Source organism: Eretmochelys imbricata, chromosome 4 (assembly GCF_965152235.1).
Source record: "Eretmochelys imbricata isolate rEreImb1 chromosome 4, rEreImb1.hap1, whole genome shotgun sequence".
NCBI lineage: Eukaryota > Metazoa > Chordata > Testudines > Cheloniidae > Eretmochelys > Eretmochelys imbricata.
Genome location: NC_135575.1, coordinates 64,521,339 through 64,545,193, shown reverse-complemented (window position 1 = coordinate 64,545,193; position 23,855 = coordinate 64,521,339). Strand labels below are relative to the sequence as shown.

The window sequence follows — 23,855 nt, the reverse complement described above, 5'->3', positions numbered from 1 at the left end:
ACCAGCCACCCTTTTTGAATAGCAGAAAGGAATGACCCTCTGGGACATTGGTAGGAATGCATCTGACAGACTGCCAGTGTCTGTACTGATGTTACAGCAAGGACAGACCAGAACAATCCTTATGACTGATTATGGTCACCCTTTTGTTTTAGGATAAGTTATAATGTCTACTATATGTACTACAAATTAGACACTCTAGTTAAATATAGATTTCTTTGTTTTAAGGTTTAGTAAGTAAAAAGACAGGATCTTGTACTATGTCTATGTTAAGGAGATCCAAAATAAACTGATACTGTTTGTATTCTCAAAGGTCTCTGTAAAAAGACTGTTTGTACGAATGAGGAATGTATACATCAGGAAAAGATAAGGTGTGAAGGCCATTGTTATAGCCAGATGGTCAAGGAAAAAGGAGTAAAGAGACTTAAAGACACCAGAAAATCATCAATGCACATCCATAATGAAGGAAGGGCAAATTGATGACCCTGAGCTGAAGGCTGGCACAGCCAAAGACAGGACAATCGATTAAATCAGAACCAGGACAGGATAACCCTCTCGGAGGTGAATTGGAATGTTTACATCAGAAGATAACACCAATTAAGTAGTAACCTGTCACAGACTGACACAGCAAAATCCATAGACTTCAACAGAGAAAAGGAACTATAAGAATAGGGTGCTTTGCCATGGGATTTTAGGTTCGTCTTGCCACTACTCCAGGAGCATCGGATCACAACCAACAAAGCCCAGCTCCCCTCTGCGACCATTCTGGCTGGCCACTAGATTGATCCAGACTGGTAACTATAAAAAACATCAACTGGCAGGACTGTGTGCATGATGTGTATGTGTGTGTAGCTGAAAAGCATAGGCTAACTGTTGTATTTTCAATAAATATGATGTATTTGCCTTCTCTCTTATAAAAGATCCCGTGTGCTTTGTATAGCACAACACAGGCTGGAGTGGTGGCTTTTTCCCCCAAGTAGCCAGGATCTCTAAACCAACTAATATCAGATTGGAAAGGCTGATTCAGAGGTGTAGTCACACTGCTAGATAAAATTTCTCTCTCTCGCTCTCTCTCAATCGTAGGAACTCACAGAGACAGTGTTTGAGAAACAGACAAAACCAAATCTTGGACTGTACATTGATAAAACCCAAAAAACATGCTGGCTTGACATTGAATAGGCTTGATATTTATAATATGGATCAGAAAATAAAGACAAGCAAAAAAGGACAGACACAAAACACAACCCAACAAAAGTAAAAACATAGATGAAATAAGCCCTTGCCCACTTTTGGGTTGTTCTGGGTTTTATGCTACACATTCCATGGAAAGCATCAAAATTATTTACAGCAGCTTGACTAGCATTTCCAATAATCCTTGTAGTCCAAACAATCTTAAATCAGATTAAGGAAACCTTGAACAAACTCAAAATATGTGTGCCTTAGCAGCCCTTCAACATAACAACAAATGTCCATTTCTTTAAGCAAAGTTCAAACAATGTTCCAGCATGAACTGGGGTCTTCACAGCATGATTGGGTAAATTATTTTTAAGCTTTTCCTCAAAGTTTAGGAGAATAATGCATAGTTCATCGGTCTTAAATCTGTTACAGTAGCTCTATGGGAGGTAGGCTAATTTGGTTGATCCCGTTGTAATGATGACACTTATCAGATTAATAATGGGAACTGGCAAGCCAAAGGACATTCACTAGCTAAAGACAGACCAGCTGGTAGCTGAACTCCCCAAAGAGTTGCAGCTACCAGGCTCCTCATCTGCCTATCCCTACAAAACAGATACCTGCACTTCAGTGAGCAGTACAATTACAATACCAACTCCCTCTACAGTTCCACAGTCAGCAAATCATCAACCATTAGCTGGCAAATGGAAGTCAGATCAGAGTAAGCACTGAGGAGAGTAAGAATGTGGCCGTTGAAAGGAAGGACATAAATGAGCATACTCGCCACTGTTTTCCACACAGACACATAGCTTACCACTACCGGTGTACACCACAGTCCACTAACCACAACCCTAACTCTGCCCCCACAGGGATAACATCCCTTTCCAGCACCTCTTACTCCATCCAATACACCAAAGTATTCCCCAACCCTTCCTTCTAATCAGTGGTAATAGAACTATGCCCTGTATCATTGACTGACCCTTTTCATTATTTTTTTTCTGGCAGTTTTCTCAGTTACCCTAATTCTCCTTTGTTTGGGGGCAAAAAGGAGAGGGAAAGGCAGCTATTTTTGCTACTATGACAAGTAACTTCTTTTGATGCCTGAACAAATGCTTGTAAGTTAGACACTTTTTATACAGTAGTCCAAAACTGAAATTTACAGGTCCTACATTTCATTTAGATGGCATTTTTTTCATTTATGTTTATATTGTCAGCAGAAGCACTGAATGTCACAAATGGTCATCAGCACTAACATTGTAGCTTGATTTTTAAAGGCAGATACCATGACACAAAGTTTATAATTATATTATAGTGTACAAGCAAAGGTAATCAGCTTCATGGTTCAGACCATTTACCTTCAGAGTCAGTAATAACAACCCTACTTCCTATCCACGGAATCACAAGATTGGCTAGTTGTATTATGGCCAGTGAAAGAGATTGGCTAGTTGTATTATGGCCAGTGAAAGAGAATGCCTTTCCACATTTTTATTATGCTTTAACAAATACATGAGGGAAGGAGCAGAAATGTTTAAGAAATCAAACCATCTGGAAAGCAATGCAATAAATGTAATCATGTAAATGTATTACTTATTTATAAATAAAACCTGAAGTATCTAAAACATTCACTTGCTAGAGCTTAAGTGATAGAAATTTACAAAAGGATTTTTGTCCTTTTCACATACACTCAGAGTGTAAACATTCATAGGCACCACTCCTGCAAACACATACCCACATGCTTAACTTTAAACTCCTGACTAGTCTCATTGAACTTAATGGGACTGAAGTCCTTAATGTTAAACATGCCTATAACTGTTTGCAGGATTAAGTGACAACCCAAGATAACCAGGAAAAAAAAAAACCCAAACAAACAGAAAAAGCTGTTTGGACAAGACAAAACTGTACAAGGGTCAAACACAATTGTGCTGGAAATCCTAAAGCTATTTTAAAGTAGTCAGGAAAGATGAGGGCCTATTTAGGAACATAGGACTTGCCAGACTGGCTCAGCCCCATAGTGAAGCAACTTGCTCAGTATCTTGTCTCCAACAATGGCCTTGGGAAAAGCTGTAAAAACCCCACAATAGGAAGATGTGTGATAATCTGCCCACGGGAGAGTCTCACCCCTAGGAGTTAGTGGCTGGATTAAGGCCCGAAGCATGACGTTAGTTGTCCCTTCCTACAGCAGGGAGCGGGAGGCTGCAGACACCTGGTGAAAGTATCAGTCAGACTAAAGTTGGGGGGAGGGTGGCTCCAGTGAGGCGCGCTCCTAGCAGCGTGCTGCACACACTGCCGCCGCCGGGACAGGAGGAGGCGGAGCCGCCGGAGCCCGGAAAGTGAAAGGGAAACTAGACCCCCGGGTGCTGGCGCGGCGAGCAGCCCCGGGCTCCATGAAGCTGTTGGGGCTCTGGCTCTTGTGCCGCCTGCTCGCCGGCGGGGGCGGCTCCTCTCCGCGCCCCGCGGGGACCCAGCCAGAGGGGAGCAGCGGCGGCCGCACGGAGTTGCCCGGTTTCCGGAACCTCACCCGGGCTCGCTGGGGCGGCGGGGATGGGCGGGAGGAGGCCGCCCTGCGGGTAGGTACCGACTGCTCCTGCGCTCCCCCGGGGGGGGGCGGTAAGGAAGGGGGTTAGGTCGGCTTCTGCCTCTCCGGCCGCAGGCCCGCCCCGTCTCTGCCGGCAGCTCCCCGTCCTGCACCCTGCCACCCCCGGCGCCTCCCTGCCTGCAACCCACGTACCTCCCCAGAGCCAGCCGCCCTGCCCTGCCCCCCCTACCCTGCCCGGGGCCTCCCACCCGCTGCCTCTGCGTGGCAGAACGGGTCAGGAAGAGGGCCCACTATGTGCCACCCACCCACACGTGGCTGGCAGCTCTTCCCCCATACTCGCCATCAACCCTTCCTGCCGGCCGGCCAGCCCCCTTTGCCTCCATACCCACCACCAATCCTGCCCGCTGCACAGCCTCCACACCTGCCATCCATGATCCACCCCTCCTGCCGGCCTGCCAGCCGACTGCCCAGCCTCCACTCCGGTCACCCGCCCCTCTGGCTGGCCGCTAACCCTCCACACCTGCCTGCCAGCCACCACGTCTCCATAGCTGCTACTCCCCGGCCTGCCACTCAGCCTCCACACCTGCCAGGCACTCCTGCCACCCAGTCACCCATCCCTCCAGCCTGCCAGCCACCCAGTCTCCATAGTACCCCCCAGCCTGCCACTCAGCCTCCATAGGTGCCACCTAGATCTCTTGCCTGCCAATCACTCAGCCTCCATACTCACCACCCACCCTGCCTTTTGGCTGCTCAGCCTCCATACACCCCACCCAGCCCTCCTGCCTGCTGCTCAGCCTCCATATCTGCCACCTACTGCCCTCTCCCCACCTCAGCTCCCAAAGCTGTCCCTTTGCATGGTCATAAACTGCTGCTAAAACATTCCCCCACCATCGTGAATATATGGCCATTCTTGATCCTATAGCTGACAGGAAGCAGTATATGTAAATTTCAATCAGTGTTGTGTGGTGGGGGGATTATGTAGTATGTGGTGAAATGGGAACAAGTCTTATGTGCCTCACACATCTTTTAAAGGTAATATGGAAAAGGAGGGAATTGTGGTTTTTTGCTTTTAGATGTATTAAAGAAAGAATTAAGATTTGTTTTTAAATTGATGCCTGAATTTTCACATTAAATATATGCCTTATTCTGCACTGTCTTGCACCTTGTGTAATGATTTACAAAGGTGTTAAGTGGGCGTGAAATATCAGCAAATCAGAATGGTTATGGCTTCTGCATTCTTTGCACGGATATAAATAGATAACACCAGGGAAAACATAGTGGAGAATCAGACCTATCTTGTCTTGTCTACCTTGTTTTTCCCCCAGGAATTTTATGGATGACTGAGAATGAGTGGAACTGTAACATTGCAAGTGACAAGTGATTACAAATGGATCAATTCAGGAAGAAAAGGATATTTAGTCAGAGGATTGAAAACACTTTGGGCCTCATTCACCACTGTGTACTAAAGTTTGCATTGACATTTTAAAGAAAATGAAAACTGAAATCTTCTTTCAAAATAAGAGTAGAGGCATAGCAATGGATTTCCTGGGCCACAAAACCTGGCTCTGTTTGGAGGAAAGATTTCCCCAAACTACTATCTGTACTTTTCATTTCCCCCATAAGGTGTCAGCCTTGATCTAACAAAAAACCCTGAGTTTGCCCAGTTCTCTGTCAGATGATGGTGGTGGCGTTTTTGGTGGTTAGATGTGGGAGTGGGAGTGGGCAGGGGAGAGATGAGGAATTGATGGGATAAGTTAGAAGAAGCATGCATCCGATGAAGTGAGCTGTAGCTCACAAAAGCTTATGCTCAAATATATTTGTTAGTCTCTAAGGTGCCACAAGACCTCCTTTGCTTTTTGCGGATACAGACTAACACAGTTGCTACTCTGAAACCTCTTAGAAGAGAGAGAGAGAGAGTGAGTGTGTTTGTGTGTATGAGAGAGAGATACAATCAGTACATAAAATGTGTTAGAAACAAGAAAAAAATTACAACTTCAAAAACAATTGCCCATCATAATATTGGAAAATGCATTTCCAATAGCCCATAGCTGAATAAATTGAGCCAAATCATATATAGAGTATAATATCTAAACTCCAAACAAAGGCATACAACCACTAAACATAAACAAAACAAAGAACATCAGCAACCCCAGTACCAGATAACTTACATCTTCTGTTTTTCAGAATGGCCATATTTGCTTGACCCAAAATAAAGTTTGCAAAGTATTCTAAATATCTATTTGTGAACCTATACTTAGAGAGAGGGAAGGGGTAGTGGAAGAAGAGAAAAATTATATATGGGAGGAGAGAATAAAAGAGAAAATGGTATGTGATATAGAGAAAGGAAATAAAGATGTAAGGATTTTAGGTAGAGAGAAGGAAAAGAAGAAATGAGACACCAAAGACAGCAGAGGAAAAGATATACTGTGCTCTATAGAGAAAAGAAAAGGTAAAGTGAAGCCAAGAATGGAAAGAAGCTACAACAAAAGTAAGAGACAGTTTAAAACACAGAAAGTTGATAGAGAATGTTACAACTAAATACAACACATAATAAAGATGACACAAAGTTTTTGTCCCTAAATTCTGCAAGCACTTGTGGTTTTCACCTTGGTTAATATGCTTAGTACTCAGACATGTAGATGTTGGGTAAACGCTACAAGCCTTGCAAAGATGGTTAAATTTCTTAAATGAATAGAAATTCAGGAATTTGTAATTTTCTTTTCTAGGAAAGTATTAAAAGAATTAGGCGTTTGAATTCTTTATCATCAGGTGACAACATGACTGCTTTTTATGGAATAAATCAGTTTTCTCACTTGTTTCCTGAAGATTTTAAAGGTAAAGAACTAACATGCTGCTAATCTCATATTTTTATTATTTTGCTCTGTAATTCTTGCCCTCCCCTCTTCTTGTCATATTAACAAATTGTTTCAAATTAGCAAACAGTTAACTATATTTAGTACTGATTAAAGTCTCTGTAAGTATTTCTGAATGCTACAGCAGTGCTCGCTTGGGTTCGCAAGGTTGGATTGCCACAGAACTTGAACCTGATTCAGAAACCAAACTGTTGTCTGTTTCTTTCTGTTGGTGTTAAGAAGGTCCTTTAGCTACAACCATCAAGTTGAAAGGCTGATCTGTTACACACGAAGTATTAAAAGAAGTGTGCTGAACCGCTTTTATGCTGTGTGAGAAAACATCTAGGTGTTCTCAAAGATTGACTGAAAATACTTCTGCATTGTGATGGTCCTTAAGGAAACACACACGTTTGCTATATATGTTGGTCTAGCTGTGTTAAATCATTTTTAGGCTTTGTAGGACTGACTTTCCAATTCAGTGCCTGATCCAAAGCTCACTGAAGTAAAGGGAAAGACTACCACTGACATCAGTGGGCTTTGGATCTGACCACACTGGTGACACAATGGAATTGCCAATCCGTGAAAGAGGTTTGGATGAAAGGTCCATTGCCAACCCACCAAACCTCTGTCAAGCACCACCACACAAATAAAACTATACTTCAAGTGGAGAGTCATAGAGTATGGTTTTATGTACAGACATACAAAGAAGCAATTTTACAAAATCTGATACAAAAAAGTAAAATTAACGCCCATGACTTTTTAAAAAATCAGTCTTCTTTTGCCCTAAATCTTAAACTTTCTTGACTGTTATCTGTTTATAGCACAGTAATAAGGCCTAGCTCTTCTGCAGTACTTTTAATCATTAGCTGTCCTTATCCCCATTTTTCAGATGGGGAAACTGAGGCACAGAGCGGCAAGGTGATTTGTCAAATGTCACCCAGCAGGCCAGTGGCGCAGCCGGGAATAGAACCCGCATCTCCTGAGTCCCAGTCCACTAAGCCTGGATAAATGTGTGGCTTAGGTGGCTATTGCCTATTGCATTCATAAATGTATATGTTATACACTTTTGGGGTTAAATCCTTCCCCTCTGAAGCTTTTCTTTATCACTTTATGGAACTGAAAACTGTGCATCATCTAAACTGGAAAAAACTTTGCCTGCCACAGCTGTACTTGTTTGCAATTAGATATCTGTGGTGGCCAAAATATTGGTGGGTTTATCTATTGAAATTCGTGGGCTGTTTTTCAATCCATCAGCCTTTTGGAAAGAAAAACGATGGCCTAGACTGAAATGATGAGTGAAATAGACACTGGCACAGGCTAGTAAGATCTAGAACAGATCAAAAATATTTTTGCTGAAAGATGAGGTTTCACTTGCAATGAACATTTTAACAAAATTTTTCATTTGACAGGCATTTGTTTTTCAGTGCTTATTGATTGTTTTTATTCCCTCCCTCCTTTTTCCAGTGGGTGGGGGGGAGCGAAGGGAAAAATTAAGAATGCATGGGATTTTTTCCACGAAAATGAAAAATAACAAATTTTGTGAAAAATTTAAAAGTGAAAAAATTCAGGTTGTTTTCCAAAAATCAATTTTTGTCCAATTTTTTGACCAGCTCTAATAGAACCCCCTAATAGATAGGCCCACACTCAAATTCCAGAGGTATCCCTTTTGCTAGGAATACAGTTTATTTTAAAATAGATCTAGAATATAGTAATTGTTTTGGATTACTTGAATTTTATCTTTATATATTTGAAAAGAATTTAAAATGCTGTATGGTACTCAAAACTAAAGCTCACAAACAGATTTTAATAACTTTCCAGTGTTCTTTCTGTAATGTTACACAAACTATTACAGCTTAAAAATTGTTTGTATGTCTGTGTTTAGCTATTTATTTAAGAAGCACACCTTACAGAGTTCCCAGATACACAGAAGTGCTGAAGAGAAAGGAAACACTGTTACCAACAAAGTTTGACTGGAGGGACAAGAATGTTGTCACCCAAGTGAGAAATCAGCAAACAGTAAGCTCTGGATTTTCTTTTCTTCCTAACATTCAGTATTTTATTGTTGCACATATTATGGACTAGGATTAATAAATGTCTCCTACCTGGACTGCTCCTGGTGGCATGCTCAGGCTTGAAAAGGAGTTCTACATGGCATATGATGCATTTCAGCGTACATCATTGTCTGATTAATTTGTAGAGTGGCATTCACTGGAGGAAGGCTTAATCTAAGGGTCCCGTTCAAAGTCAGATTATAGAGATTATATTTTGCCTACCTAAAACTCACACGTAGTGTCTGTTTATTTGCTGTACACTAATGTTGCTGTGCTCTGCTAAAAAATCAGTTTATTCGTCCTCAGAAATGGCTGCATTTCAATGGTGGATGTTATCATTTTTATGTACTCTATTTTAGGATCCTTCTAGATGAAAGGCACTGTTAAGCTTAAAATTTCATTTAAAAGGGCATTATGATCACAGAGATCAGAAGGGGATATACAGATATATAAATGACAGGGATCATTTCCCAAAACAATGACAATGAATATCTGGAGCTGCCTTAATTGTATTAAATAATGTGACTACCATGTATCTATATACTGGAGCTAATTGGAAATTTTCTGTCTAATGGTTTTTCGTAGAAAAATGTGTCTTCTGCAAAACCAAAATTTTCTGTGGAGAAAATGTTAATGTTGCCAACATTTTTTATTTTCCTTTGAGAAAATCTAAACAAAATATTTTATTTCAAGTTGGTCACCCTGAATCAAAACATGACCAGGGAGTCCATCCCACAAAGAGCAGTTGGGTCATGAGGTACCCTAACCCTGACATGCTCCTGTAGCTCAGATGGACACAGCTCAGTGATGAACTCAGTTAAAATGAAATGTTTTGATTTGCTGTGAAAAACTGAAATTAAATGTTTTTGATTTGGGAGTGTTGGAATATTTTGTTTCAATAAAAAGTGTCAAAACAAAACACTTACATGCTTCTAAATCCAAATTTTTCAGAACTCTCTGTTCTCTGAAAAATGTCAATATTTTGACTTTTGTCCCAAATTGGGATGGAAATTCTGATTTTGAGATCAGTTCTACTATACACTTTATGTGTTACGGACTCAAGAGCAGTTCTTTGAATGCAGTGCTGACATGCAACAGGAAAGCCTCTTGAGATTTAAACAGTTTGTTTTCACAAGTGCATGGGAGGGCTTGTCTGAAAAAATAAGAACATAAACCCAATAAATGTCTAAATTCATTAAAAAGAAGAAATCCAACTGATATAAAAGTATTGAAAAAGGTATGTAAAAAGTCCTGCTTTGAGCAGGGCGTTGGACTAGATGACCTCCTGAGGTCCCTCCCAACCCAGATATTCTATGATTGATAAGACAAAGCTCTAATTAGCTAGATTTTACAGCATAATGAAGTTTCTTGGAATATATAAAGGACTTCTAAACTCCTTTGATTATAGGCAACAAACATTACTTTTTAATGTATGATCAGAACAAAAATACCTTTATATAGTATATGGTTTGCTTGTGTACTGATTTTTAAATTACACCAGTATAAGGAAAGGAATTATTCCCATATACATTATAATTGAGTACCTTTACCTGTGTAGAGGTCAGTTAAAATGTCTACAAGCTATAGAGTTATATAATAGTATACTCTTGATACATCTATGGTTTTTAAATCTCCAGTCTGATTGACTAAAACTATTTACACCCCCAGACTTACATGCTCAAGCCTTTGTATTTTTCTAAACAGAATGAGACAAATTTACTACCCAGCCTTGTTATTCGTTTCTATTAGTAGCTCAAAAGCGAGAGGCTATTGCTATGTTAACTAGTTAACTATAGCTAAACAGACTCTCTGCTAGGAATTCCCGCAGTGTGGGGAAGTCTCCAAGGGATGTAGAATTCAATTCCAGTGCCTCCCTTTCCACAAACCCTACAGGTAGTCTGTTGGGAGCAGGCAGGGACGTATCAGTGGCAGGCAGAAGGGTAGCCATAGCAAAGTTGGTTCCAGCTATCTCAATCTAGTTACAGTAGCCTGCTGAAGCAAACACTAGGCTGCTCTAACCTGCACCGAAGACCAGGAGGAGAATCAGGGAGTCATTATTCATTCTCTGATGCCCCTCGTTCACTGCTGCATTAACTGTAACTTGTATAAAGCTGAGAACCTGGCCCAGTATTATTCTCTCTTTTGACTCTTCGTACTATAATAGTCCCTCTGGGTATGTCTGCACTGCAATAAAACACCCGTAGCTGACCCAGGCTCTTGGGTCTTGGGCTGCGAAGCTATAAAACTGCAGTATAGATGTCCGGGCTTGGGCTGGAGTGTGGGCTCTGGGAACCCATGCTTGGGGAAGGTCTCACAGCCCAGGCTCCAGTCCAAGCCTGGACATCTGCTCTGCAATTTTAGAGCCCCCAAACCCCGTGAGCCTAAGTCAGCTGATCTGGACCAGCAATGGGTGTTTTATTGTGATGCAGACATACCCTAAATCATGCTCCTCCAATCATTTATGCCTTGTGCCTCACCCTTTATGTGTTGTCGTTTCATTCTTTCACCTAATTGTTGCTTTTCAAAATATAAATTAGACATATCAACTTTCTGTAGCAAGCATTATTTAAACATAACTGTTGAAAATAGACTAGATATATCCTTATTAATTACATCATGTTAATTTTAAAAAATTCCATCTAGTTCTAAACAAAACAAAATTATTTGGTAAAAAAAAAAGTTCCAGTATAACAAAAGAGTCAAAACCCAGATTAGGAGAATATTATTCACAGGACAGAGAGTGGTTTAGGGTCTGTATACTGAAGAGATCATGTTAGTAAGGATAAATTGAAGAGGAGTATAGAAAGGGTTCTTAGAACAGGAAATTAGGAATGCTAAATCATGGAGGAGTACAGAAGAAAATTCATTGTTCTGTAAGAAATAGTAAAAAGGCTAAGTTTAATTTTAAAACATGATACTGGATACAAGAAGACACTGTTTACTGTGATTTTTGTCTGATGCTGCAATAATTAAAACAATAAGAAGAAACATACTCTATTTAAGCTACTTCCTTTTCTTTTTTTGTTTTGTTTAGCAGTTATAGGCAGAAAACTGTTCAATGACAAATATTGGATTTTTTCCCCCCCCAGTGTGGAGGCTGCTGGGCTTTCAGCATTGTGGGTGGAATAGAATCTGCCTATGCAATCAAAGGGAATAATCTGGAAGAACTCAGTGTACAACAGGTCATTGACTGTTCATACAACAATTACGGCTGCCATGGTGGCTCTACTGTTGGTGCTCTCAGCTGGCTGAATCAGGTCTGAGTCTTTTCATAAATCTTAAACTGTTCCTTAGAGATTTCCATACTAATGTATTTTATAAAAAAAAAAAATAAAAAACAGCAGATAGCACAAAATGTGCATGGATTACAGCATGTCTAAGTTATTGGGACCTAGTTAGTTCCACATGGAATCCAGAGTACCCAAAGTTTGAACTGTGTATAAGTTGGAAGATTTAAATTCATTGCTTATGAATGCAACAGATCAGCCCTCAGGGATCCACTATGAGCAAAACAGCATCTGGAATTCAACAGCATCTTAATTTCAATTCACCATGAATTTTAGGGCCTGATTTTCAGTGGTGTTAAGAACCTAAGCTCCCATTCAGACAAACAGAAGGGGCAGGCACTCCATGCCACTGTAAAATAAGCCATTTATTTAACTGTCATAATATGGATTTACATGCCAAAGTATTCTATTTAAAGAGCTCTCCCTTCCTGAGGAATAAGGTGGATGTGAGTCAGGATAGTAACAACACCAGATGACAAATTTAATTTTTTGTTATATGGGGTGCACATCCCCATTCTTGCAGGACTCCTTGCATGGCAGCTCAGGAAGCTGAAATGGATAGAAACATTGCTGCATAGGTCCTCTTCCCTCCACCAAAGGCATACAAGGCATACAGAGGGTGTTTCATTAGCCAGTCGGTGGAAGTAGCCTGTGTAGAAGGTTCACAGCTGCACTGTGGCTGGAGAAGAAGGATTCCTCCCTGAGTTCTCCCCTGCCAGCCCAGCCCCAGCTGTTCAGATGCTGGCTTGAGGTTTTGGCCATATAAGATGAATTCTTTGTGAATACAATATTTTACAGAGGTACTCATGAGGTGTCAGTGGTTCTTAAAACTTCTGTAGGGGGTTAGTGTGCATGAATGCACAGGCTCCACACCACTTGGAATTCTGCAATGCCAGGAGATTACTCAAGAGACCAGCTTTTATACCCTCTTTAGCACCAAACATTCATTAATATATCTTCTTGCAGACACAAGTAAAGTTGGTGAAAGATTCTGAATACACTTTTAAAGCTCAAACTGGACTGTGCCATTATTTCCAGCCCTCTGATTTTGGAGTTTCAATCACAGATTATGCTGCGTATGACTTCAGGTAACCACTATTGATTCTTTTTATTTGCTGTACCTTTTCCCTGTGTCCATGGGCCATGAATTGAAGCCAGAGCCTTCACTGCATTGGGAAGCCAAAGGTTATTTTTACTTATGGCATTAGTCAGTCATGCAGGTATATGTTAATCTTGCCACCGTATATAAAATCATATTCATTTGGGCATTTGTGGTCCAGATCCTTTAAATCGCAGTAAGAGTAAAATGCAGTTGTTGTAGCCATGTCGGTTCCAGAATATTAGAGAGACAAGGTGGGTGAGGTAATATGTGTTACTGGACCAACTTCTGTTGGTGAGAGAGACAAGCTTTTGAGTAACACAGAGCTCTTTTCAGTTCTGGATCATAGTAAAAATAATTTTCAGCTCCTAAAAAGTCAAAGTGCACTCTCTCTTTGGTTTCAATTTTATGCAAGTACTTTTTGAATGTTAAGTCACCTATGCCTCATGAACAACGGATCCTAGTGCTAAGTATCAGAGGGGTAACCGTGTTAGTCTGGACCTGTAAAAGCGGCAAAGAGTCCTGTGGCACCTTATAGACTAACAGACATATTGGAGCATAAGCTTTCGTGGGTGAATACCCACTTCGTCGGATGCATGTTGATTCTAGTGCTGTCATCAAACTTCACGGAAAAAAAAAATCAGCAAGCATTTGATTACTTCAGTCCATATATATTTGCATTCCTTTCCACTGCAAACATCCCTCACTTTCCAGCCTGTGATTTGAGCAAACACTGCTATTGACTGAAATTGGTAAAGACAACTTGTTTTCTTTTTAATTTTGCACTAGGTTGACGTTCTAATTTTTTTCAATTATTGTCAGTAGAATACAATTTGCTTTCAGAAACACCATATGAAAAATCATTCCAGTAGCAGGAGGATGACAATCAGACACAAACAGGTAAAAATAAAAAACAAGGAGTCCTTGTGGCACCTTAGAGACTAACAAAGTTATAGGGGCATAAGCTTTTGTGCTCAAATAAATTTGTTAGTCTCTAAGGTGCCACAAGGACTCCTCGTTGCTTTTGGTGATACAGACTAACATGGCTACCACTCTGAAAGCTAAAAATAAGTAATTCTGTAGCTTTATTGTTGAATAATTTTGGTAATAACCAAACTAATCATACTTAGAGTGGCTGAGAATATTTCAGGGCCATTGCATAACTCCAGTAAAAAAAGAATTGTGAGAGGGTCTTAATCACTTGATTTAACTGCTTGTGTTCTGAGAGCAATACATTTAAAATAACTACAGAAAAGTGTAAGTGGACAAACTAATTTAGAAATTCCCATAATGATTGACTAGTGATGTTACCCAACACATTCGTTGTACAGCATACCTTTTTTCACTAAAACATTTAGTTTTATATTTCATTAGAATTGCAGTTTTGTTAGCTAAAATGTAATATTTAATACATATTCTAATACAGCTTTGGTGACCAATTGTCCAAAGCCTACACTTTGGGGGAAAAGCTGTTATCTGGGTATACCGCAAGAAGGACAGGAGACTTGTTGTGGGTTTTAATCAGGCTGCAACTTTATTATATAGATGTCTGGGACTACCCAGAAGATAAAGTGTACAATGCAGGCAAATCCATGCTTGTTCAAATCAATTCTCTGTGTCTTCCACCAGCCCCCATTTGTTTCCGTCCAGGTCCCCCAGCCGACCTATGGCTTGGACCTTACCACCCACCACCCTCGTAAGAGGGTTAAGAAGGGCTATGAGAATGGGGTGGGGGGTTGGCTCCCAGCTGTACCAGTCATAGGAGTCCCCAACCCCCTCCCACATTCTGTTCCATTATCCAGTACCTCCTTTTAAGTCCTTTACCAGGCTATTTATCTGGTCACTGGCTGCCCTCCCTATGGAATACCTGCATTGAACATCTGCCCAACCTTACAGAATAAGTTATGACATATGGCCTACCACCTTTTCTTCTCACCAGAAAACATCCTCCCTGACACCCGTTGTGGGGAAGGTGAAAAAACTACACTCTATCGAAGCCAATTGTAGTGGTTTGAGGAAAAATTCCTTCCAAGCCCCCCTTTAAAAGGGGCAACTAGTGTAAAGCCCAGAGCCAGCCCAGCCCAGCCTGCCATTCGCCTCCACTATGGAAGGGAATCATAGAATCATAGAATATCAGGGTTGGAAGGGACCTCAGGAGGTCATCTAGTCCAACCCCCTGCTCAAAAGCAGAACCCATCCCCAATTAAATCATCCCAGCCAGGGCTTTGTCAAGCCTGACCTTAAAAACTTCTAAGGAAAGAGATTCCACCGCCTCCCTAGGCAACGCATTCCAGTGTTTCACCACCCTCCTAGTGAAAAAGTTTTTCCTAATATCCAACCTAAACCTCCCCCACTGCAACTTGAGACCATTACTCCTTCTCCTGTCCTCTTCCACCACTGAGAATAGTCTAGAACCATCCTCTCTGGAACTACCTCTCAGGTAGTTGAAAGCAGCTATCAAATCCCCCCTCATTCTTCTCTTCCGCAGACTAAACAATCCCAGTTCCCTCAGCCTCTCCCATAAGTCATGTGTTCCAGACCCCTAATCATTTTTGTTGCCCTTCGCTGGACTCTCCAATTTATCCACATCCTTCTTGTAGTGTGGGGCCCAAAACTGGACACAGTACTCCAGATGAGGCCTCCCCAATGTCGAATAGAGGGGGAGATCACGTCCCTCGATCTGCTCTCTATGCCCCTACTTATACATCACAAAATGCCATTGGCCTTCTTGGCAACAAGGGCACACTGCTGACTCATATCCAGCTTCTCGTCCACTGTCACCCCTAGGTCCTTTTCTGCAGAACTGCTGCCTAGCCATTCGGTCCCTAATCTGTAGCTGGGAGGGTGGGTGCTGGCTTCCTTGCCGTGTGGAGCAAAGAGACTGTCCCCACCCGGGTTTCGTACCTTTATACACATTCCGGGCCGGGGGGCGGGATGTGAGTCACTGCTACAAAGCACCTTTTTTACAGCAGTTTCTGACCTCCTTCCTTCCTTCCCCTGGCTCCCCCCCGCAAAAAAAAACCCCACAGAGCTGCCCTTCCTTGAGTTTGCCCCACTTTAGTTGTGGTGTAGTCACTTTGAGCTTCAAAAAACGTGTTAAAGACTCATTAAAGTTTTCTTCGTAGTGTATTAACATATTTTATGGATTGTCAAAAGCCATTCTAAGTGAGGAGGAGGAGAGTCACAGTTACACAGTACCTACTGTTCCCCTACAATTGTACCCAAAATCTACTTAATTATCATTTCTTTAATACAAACAAATTCTTTGCTTTGTATCACCTACTTTATCCTGTTTTCATCTTGACATGTAAACCTGTGATATTTAACTTTGACAGGAAACAGCTTGGTTATTTGAATATTAAATTGGACAGAATCAGCTGAGTGACATGGAGGTTGTTTCGACACATTAAAGTCTAACAGTTTTGAATTATGACTCTTCTCTTTTTCGTAGTGGCCAGGAAGATGAAATGTTAAAGAAGCTTGTTAACTGTGGACCTTTGGCAGTGACAGTAGATGCAGTTAGCTGGCAGGATTATCTGGGTGGGATCATACAGTATCACTGCTCCAGTGGAAAAGCAAATCATGCTGTTCTTATCACTGGTTTTGATAGAACAGGTAAAATTTCATTAGTTAGAGTCACAAAACTGTAGCTTTTATATTTATTCTTCTTCACTGAATAATTTTATCTTTTATAAAAAAAAAAAAAAGGTGGTTAGAAATTAGTATATTTAAGCTATCTATCTTAAAACAAAAATAGTTAAACGTTGAGCCCATATAGGCTCTGTACTTGCAATGTGATCCATGCAGACGGACCCCCTCCCGCACGCCCCCCTGCACCCTTGCAGAGTCCCACTGACAACATAGCAATAAGAATACAGGTTAGCATAAATTTTGTCAGTCTAGTATATAATGTAAGTATAGTGTTTCAATATTAGTTCCTCAAGAATGAGGCTATGCTATACCAGCAGCGGTATGACATCTGCTTGTTGGCTATACTGTTAATAGTAGATTCCACTACCATTACATCCAGTCACCATGAACTGAAAAATTATAATGACTGATAAAACTCTTAATGCATTGTCTAACTTATCAGGTTTGCGAAATTTGCTATTTTCTGTAATTATTTATGAAAACGTCTCTCCTTTTACAGGTAGCATCCCTTACTGGATTGTACGCAACTCGTGGGGACACACATGGGGAATAGATGGTTATGCCCATATTAAAATAGGTAGTAATGTCTGTGGTAAGTCAAACAGTTGGTTTGAACAGTAAAGGCACATACTGGGCAATATTTTTCCATATATGTGAAAGGACCTGGAAAACACTTCAGCTAGAAGTTTAGATTGTAAAAACACAAAATCACTTTATTTATAAAAAGAGGACGAGATGAGTGCAGGTGAAAAACAACACGTAAATAAAACAAAATCTTTGCTAGTGGCACTAATTCATACATTTAAATAATTAGTTAATATTCATAAAGCTCCTTGGAAATTTAAAGCTCTAAGGCATAACAAGTTAAAGTACATGTTAGTTTAGTTAAATTACATGGGCATGGAGAACCTTATTATGCAAGGATTCAGTCCTGCAAGCAAATCTGCAACCATGTACTCTTATACCTGTGCGCAGCCTGGTGATTCTGCAGAGATTGCAGGGTTCTTGCCTGCAGGTTTTCCTTCAATAGTCCCTAAATTACCCGTCACCAAGTCTCCTGACAAAGACCATCTGCCATTTTTATTCTGAACTTTTTTAGGGTCTGATTCTGTGAGGGGATGAAGTCTCGTCAGCAGCTCACGAGATCAGACCCTTATTCCTAAATGAGGGTCTCACATCGGATTACAATAATTGGATTAGTAGTTAGTCTGACTACCTTTTGTACAGGAATCCTAACAGCAACTAATGCAATGTTGGGTTTGTTAATCTGTCTCAGGTTAGGTGTGTCAGTTTTTTGGACTTACCTACCATATTTTACACATACAGGGCCTGATTCACGATTGCTCAGTACCTTGGGTAGTCAATTACAGTAGTGCAAAGTGAGTATAAAATAGTATCAAATCAGCCTGAATAACATTTTGCACCCACTTTCCGCTGATGTGATTACATAAAGATCAGGGCAACACGAATCAGGCCCTAGGACCAAGTCCCTCTTGGAAGGAAAATTGGGCCCTTATTTAGCTGTTTAAATTTGATAATATTCATTTATTATTGTATGAACTAGCTACCTGATAGCACTGTTGATTTGAGTCTTGATAACTAAAGCAAGCCAACTGTAGAGGTGGTCCAAAAAAACAATCAGTAAAATTAAAGCTCACTAATTCAATAATTCTCACATTAACCCACTTGTCTCTTCATCTTTCTCAGCAAAGAAACAAAACCAAATTGCCTGTGCCCTAAATTCAACATAGAGGAGCAGTAGAAATTCTATGAATCTATTAATCTTAGTTTTTCTCTGTTCTTAATTTCTCTTTTTTGAACTAGACAGTTCTTCCTGATTTAGGACTAGATTGTGACAGGCTCTTCAATTGATGCAGAAGCTTTCCCTTCCATCTCCTACCCTCCTCATTTTGGACAAGAGCCTGTCACAGTTGCAGTCAGGTAGAATTCAGGGACTGTTCTTTGGTGCACCTTTGGGAGAAGTACAGCTACTCAAAGCGGGTTGAAATGAGTGTGAACAGGGGTGTGGACTTCTGCACCCTGGGCATCATCGGGAAGGATTGTTGAGTCGCTTTTTTTCCTGGAGCTTTTGGTGGTGAAAATGTGGCATGCCCACCACTCACTACACAGGGCTGTTTAACTCACCCTATCTGTCCACTACATTTTTCCTGGAGGACATTTAGGAGCACTAATGAGAGTAGAAAAGGAGGGACAATTGTAGTAGGGCCCCCCAAACATCTGTAACTGGGATGAAATGGGGGTAAAATGGGAGGGTGGGGCTCCAGAGAACATGCTATACTGGGGCCACAAATTTCTCTAGATGGGCCTTGTGTAATCTGTGGAGGACCTAAAACATGGCAGCACATCCGAATGGTAAAATTTTACCAGCAGTTTTTCCAGTCCTTAGGGGAAAAGGGAAAGGATTTTGAGTCTTAGGCTAGGAAAACTACAGCTCACATTTAAACATCCAGTTGTGCTAACACTTTGTAAGTTCACCAGAGTTGCATTAAGAAAAGAACCGAAGATCTCTAATGTTAAAATAAAGGAGAACTCTTTTATTTTATTTGGGGAGGTGAGATCTGTAGCTGTTTTCATACAATATAAAGGAGTAAAAGGGAAAACAATTTAGTTTTGTTTCCTTTTTCTTTGCATTTCACCTATCCTGGCTCATGAAGTAGGACTTTGGGGGGTTAAGTTTCAGTTGGTTATTTGAGACAGCAAGTTTAGTTTGAAATAAATGCATTCTTAATACTTATTCAACATCTAGTTTGTGTTTTACTTCTAGGTATAGCAGACACAGTGTCATCTGTGTTTGTTTGACACCGACTGGCCGAACAAATCGCACGCTGCTAGTAGTCATTTGGCAGATACCAGGATTCTGTAAATTTACACTTCTTCAATATGAAGATATTTTACTTCAAAATTTTAAAAAATGATTTTTGTATGAGGAGTTGGTCTGCTGGGCATTACAGACATGGCACATCCAGAATTCAGGAAGATGCTTCAGCTTCCAGAGTCTGTGCCCCTAAATCTGAGTGGGGCTGCACAGACAACTCTGCAGAATACCATACACTTGACCCTCTGTTCTGAGAAAGAAAGAAAGATGAAACAAGGGTCACACTGTGGTGGTCAGTTTGGAAGTTTGAGCTTTACGCAACGCCTATTGAAATATTTGAAATGGGAACCCTAGGTGGAAGGCATGGAGCAGTGGAAGTTTCTCGGTCCCAAATAATACCCACTGACAAATCCTGGCAGTGAGTCCTAGAATGTCACTAATGTCACAATTGGTTCAGAATGAAATGGAACAAGGGAAGAAATGACAGGAGATAATGTTGTTTGCTGGAGGTTTTCAATCCAGAAATCTAGCGGTATGACAGGGTGCAGTCTGAAGGCACTTTAATATGAGGCGAAGCATGATGTGTCTATCCATTTCCTCCTCTTTTATTTTCAAAAACCTTGTGTGAAATGACAATTCTTTATCACTCCTGTACTTTCTGAAGTGCCTGAATTGGCTTTTCTTGTAACTTTGTTTGACAGCAGGTGCTGTTTGCACCAGCATGGACTTTCTCTCTTTCTTCTGCTTTCTCTGCCTCTCCTCTTACGGGCCACTCTGCATTATATACCTAAACAAGCAGGTTGCAACCACATTATAATCTCTCCTAACAGCTCACTTGTATTATGAAGGCTAAAAGAAGCAGGGGGAAGGAAAGAGAGCATACCACACAGTGATGGAACCATCAAAATGTATATATGCCTTCTTGTGTAACCATGCAACTTCATGTCTGCTCACCCTCTCCCTTTGAGTGTCTTTGACCCTCACCTCTCATGTCTTATTAAATCTAGTTTTTATGCTCCTCAAGGCAGGACATTTTGGGGGTGGGGGAAGTGCCAGGGCATTTTGGAGAATTCAGAATGGATTAATAGTTCTTGTAGTCCCATGTACTTGATTACCTATTAGTTCAGAGAGCACTTAGCTAATTAGGGGTACTGCAATAACCAACCTGAAATACAAAAACATATCTGCTGTCCCCTCTCTTTGCATGTAAGGTTGCAGATGGGCCATTTCATTCTTTAAAAAGTGTTGGAGTAGCACCTGCTTCAATCTCCTCTCTCTACCTCCATTAATTACACTTCTGCCAAAGCAAAAGGGAAAGTCAGACTATGATTGTCATAGCTAAAATATGCCTATAATTCACTAAATTTGTGTTTTACATATTAATATCTGTCTTCTTACAGTCTATCCTCTTCCAGGGTTAATCATCAGTTGTCGCTAATTATTAGCAGGAGAATGAAGAACGGCTACTGAGATACCTCATTTTCTCTCTGTATTTCCCCAACCAGTACCTTTAACTGGCTTATCACGGAGATCGTCCCACTAGCCACAGATTGCTGGATTCATTTCTGTACAAGACCCATTTATCTCTGCCCTTCTCCCATGTGTTGGTCAGAGGAAATCTCTGAAACGTGATTATAAAGGCATTGAACTTTTTGATCTGCAGAATATAAGAGTAGAAAGCAATGTCATTTCTGAATTTTAAAGCATTCCAGTATCATATTTATTTAGTAACTTTTGTGAATTTTTGTTTTTCTTGTCTGTGGTAGTTTGGTTTTGCTGTGCAGAAATAATTGTGAATCAATAGTTAATTTTTTATAAAAACAGATTTGTAACTTTTAGTTGAATTGTGAAGAGATTTTTACAAATATTTTGCACTATGTTCACTTTGAACAGGTTTGCTAATTACAATGTTGAATATGTGTTTTAACAATATTCTTTCTAAATAAAGAATTTTGAACATTCACTTATATCCTATTCTTATATTCGAAATATGCTAAAGGGATAAGAAAAGCGTAATGAAGTTCCAGTAATGGCTGCTGTTTCTGTTTACTTACAGTTTTGCTAACTCTCCCCAGTTTATCCTGTGTCTCACAATATTTGCTGTTTGTGTTAGTGCTATGCTCCATTTGTCATTCTGGCTTAGCAAAGAAAAGGTTAAGGAGTGACTTGACTACAGTCTATAAGTATCTACTTTACTTATAAGAGGAACAAATATTTAATAATTGGCTGTTCAACCTAGCAGAGAAAGGTATCACATGATCCAATGGCTAGATGTTGAAGCTAGGCAAATTCTGACAGGAAATAACTCATATTTTTTTAACAATGAGTAATTATTCATTAAAACTACTTACCGAGGGTCGTGGTGAATTATCTCTCTCTGACCATTTTAAAATCAATATTGGATGCTTTTCTAAAAGATATGCTCTCGGAATTACTTTGGGGACGTTCTATGCCCTGTGTTACCCAGGAGGTAAGCCTAGATAATCATAATGGTCAATTTTGGCCTTAATCTATGAATCAGATCTTGGATTATCAAAATATAGGAGGGAAAATTCCTGAGCGCAAAAGTACTGTTCCTTTAAGTTGTCTTGCTGGTAACTTGTTCTGTTAGCAAAATTGAGTTGGTAGCAATGCACGTATTTAGGCTAGCAAGAGGGAGGTTGCAACTTCACTTTTGTAAACCAGTGAGGTAAGGCCACTCAGTGGAGATACCAAAAAGGGTTCTAACTACAGGCAGTTACTATGGCATCCAGTTTCTGAAAGGCAGACTTTAGAAACTAAAACACAAAGGAGGCCAAGTACAATGCTTCCATTTGGAACAGTTTTCTATTTTTTCATAGAATTATAGAACCAGAGGTTAGAAGGGACCGCGAGGGTCATCTAGTCTAACCCCCTGCCAAGATGCAGGATTTGTTGTGCTTTCTGATGAAGCCCCTTTGCTGTAAGAGAAGTTTTCCTTGGATATGAAAGACTGGTGAGGACAATTAAGCAGTAACATTTATTACTTATTGGAAGAATAGCATCAGTACAAGTTCTAGCTGAGGTCTGATATGAGCAATAATGATTTTTTTGTGTTTGGGTCTTACGTTTAAAAGTTGTTTCCATCTAACTGCTATTGATAGTCTATTTCTCAGTGAACAAGCATGAAGAGTATTAAAAACTTCACCTGATAATTTGTGCCTCAATCTCAACAGGTTGTAGTGTTCAAATACAAAGATTTAATGGACAAGAATACCTACTGTCGCCACATCCTATAAGGTAATATGTTTTAGTCCTGATATGAGGCAAATTGGCAGAACGGTTTGATGGAACTTTGTATTACTGCTACCCTTGCTATAATAGTACTTTGGATAAATAAAAAGGACTTCTCTTTCTAATGCCTTCATTCTGGAACCATTTTATACAACTAAATTCCTTTAAAAAAAGAAAAATAAAGAGCTTTAAGTTTTTAACAGACATTTATTTGAAGTGGAAAAAATGAAGTATGGAGACTAAGTATTTAACAGAATATCAGATATTTATTTTGTTACTCTTTTACAGTTATGCATTATTACACATTTTTATTATGACACTAAGAATCAAGATTTTTCTCTTTTCATATAAATTATTTTGGGACACTGACAGGTCCAGTTTGGCTCAATATTTAGACTTTTTAGCTGTATAAAAATCTCAGTATAATAAAAATGTCTTTTTAAAATTTAAGGAGGGACATATTTTAAAAGTAAATCCTCATCATCCTAAAGCATTTTTTAGTGCATGAAAACCTGAAAATTGATGAGAAATGAACTAAACAAAAGTAAAACTGATTAGTCCACTTTCATTGTCCAAGCTGCCAGAAATGCAAAAATAAGCATAAATAGAGAAAAGTAAATTGGATTATTTAAAAGAAATTTTAGAAATCCTCTGTGATTTTTGGTAACAAATATTTCTAAAAAAACAAAGTGAGCTACAGCTCACTCACGAAAGCTTATGCTCAAATAAATTTGTTAGTCTCTAAGGTGCCACAAGGACTCCTTTCTTTTTGCGGATACAGACTAACACGGCTGCTACTCTGAAAGAAATATTTCTTTAAAGATACTGAGCAAAATGAATCCCTAGCATTAACAACAGAATTTCAACTGATCCAGTATTGCTAAGTGTCATTAATATCTCTATATACTGTTTCCTTCAGCAAACTGTGCCTTCTTATTTCTGTAATGTTCTAAAAATACTTCAATATGAATATTTAGTAGTTAGTATCATCTCTAAATCATACTATTTATGTGTCCAGAATTTCATCACATGTTTTAAATCTTACAGCCTGGCTTGCATAAATATATATACATGCTTTGTAACATTTAATAAATTTAAGGGACCTCACAAAAGGTCAGAAC

The 23,855-nt window shown here is 40.0% G+C and overlaps 1 protein-coding gene across 1 annotated transcript; it reads left to right on the top strand.

Moving 5' to 3' along the window:
• Positions 1–3,513: 3,513 nt before the first annotated feature.
• On the top strand, positions 3,514–21,445 carry CTSO (cathepsin O). The gene is made up of 8 exons (XM_077815411.1): positions 3,514–3,737; positions 6,433–6,541; positions 8,441–8,574; positions 11,699–11,866; positions 12,863–12,984; positions 16,447–16,610; positions 17,146–17,238; positions 19,432–21,445. Exons 1-8 carry the CDS (start codon positions 3,555–3,557, stop codon positions 19,464–19,466), a joined length of 1,008 nt encoding a protein of 335 aa, XP_077671537.1. The 5' UTR covers positions 3,514–3,554; the 3' UTR covers positions 19,467–21,445.
• Positions 21,446–23,855: the final 2,410 nt, after the last annotated feature.

What these genes read in the sequence shown, in the direction of transcription:
- CTSO (XM_077815411.1), top strand. Translation starts at nt 3,555, where the DNA reads ATGAAGCTGTTGGGGCTCTGGCTCTTGTGCCGCCTGCTCGCCGGCGGG. An exon ending in CTCTCAGCTGGCTGAATCAG is followed by an intron (nt 11,867 to 12,862) that starts GTCTGAGTCTTT and finishes ATCTTCTTGCAG; the next exon opens with ACACAAGTAAAGTTGGTGAA. An exon ending in TATGCTGCGTATGACTTCAG is followed by an intron (nt 12,985 to 16,446) that starts GTAACCACTATT and finishes TCTTTTTCGTAG; the next exon opens with TGGCCAGGAAGATGAAATGT.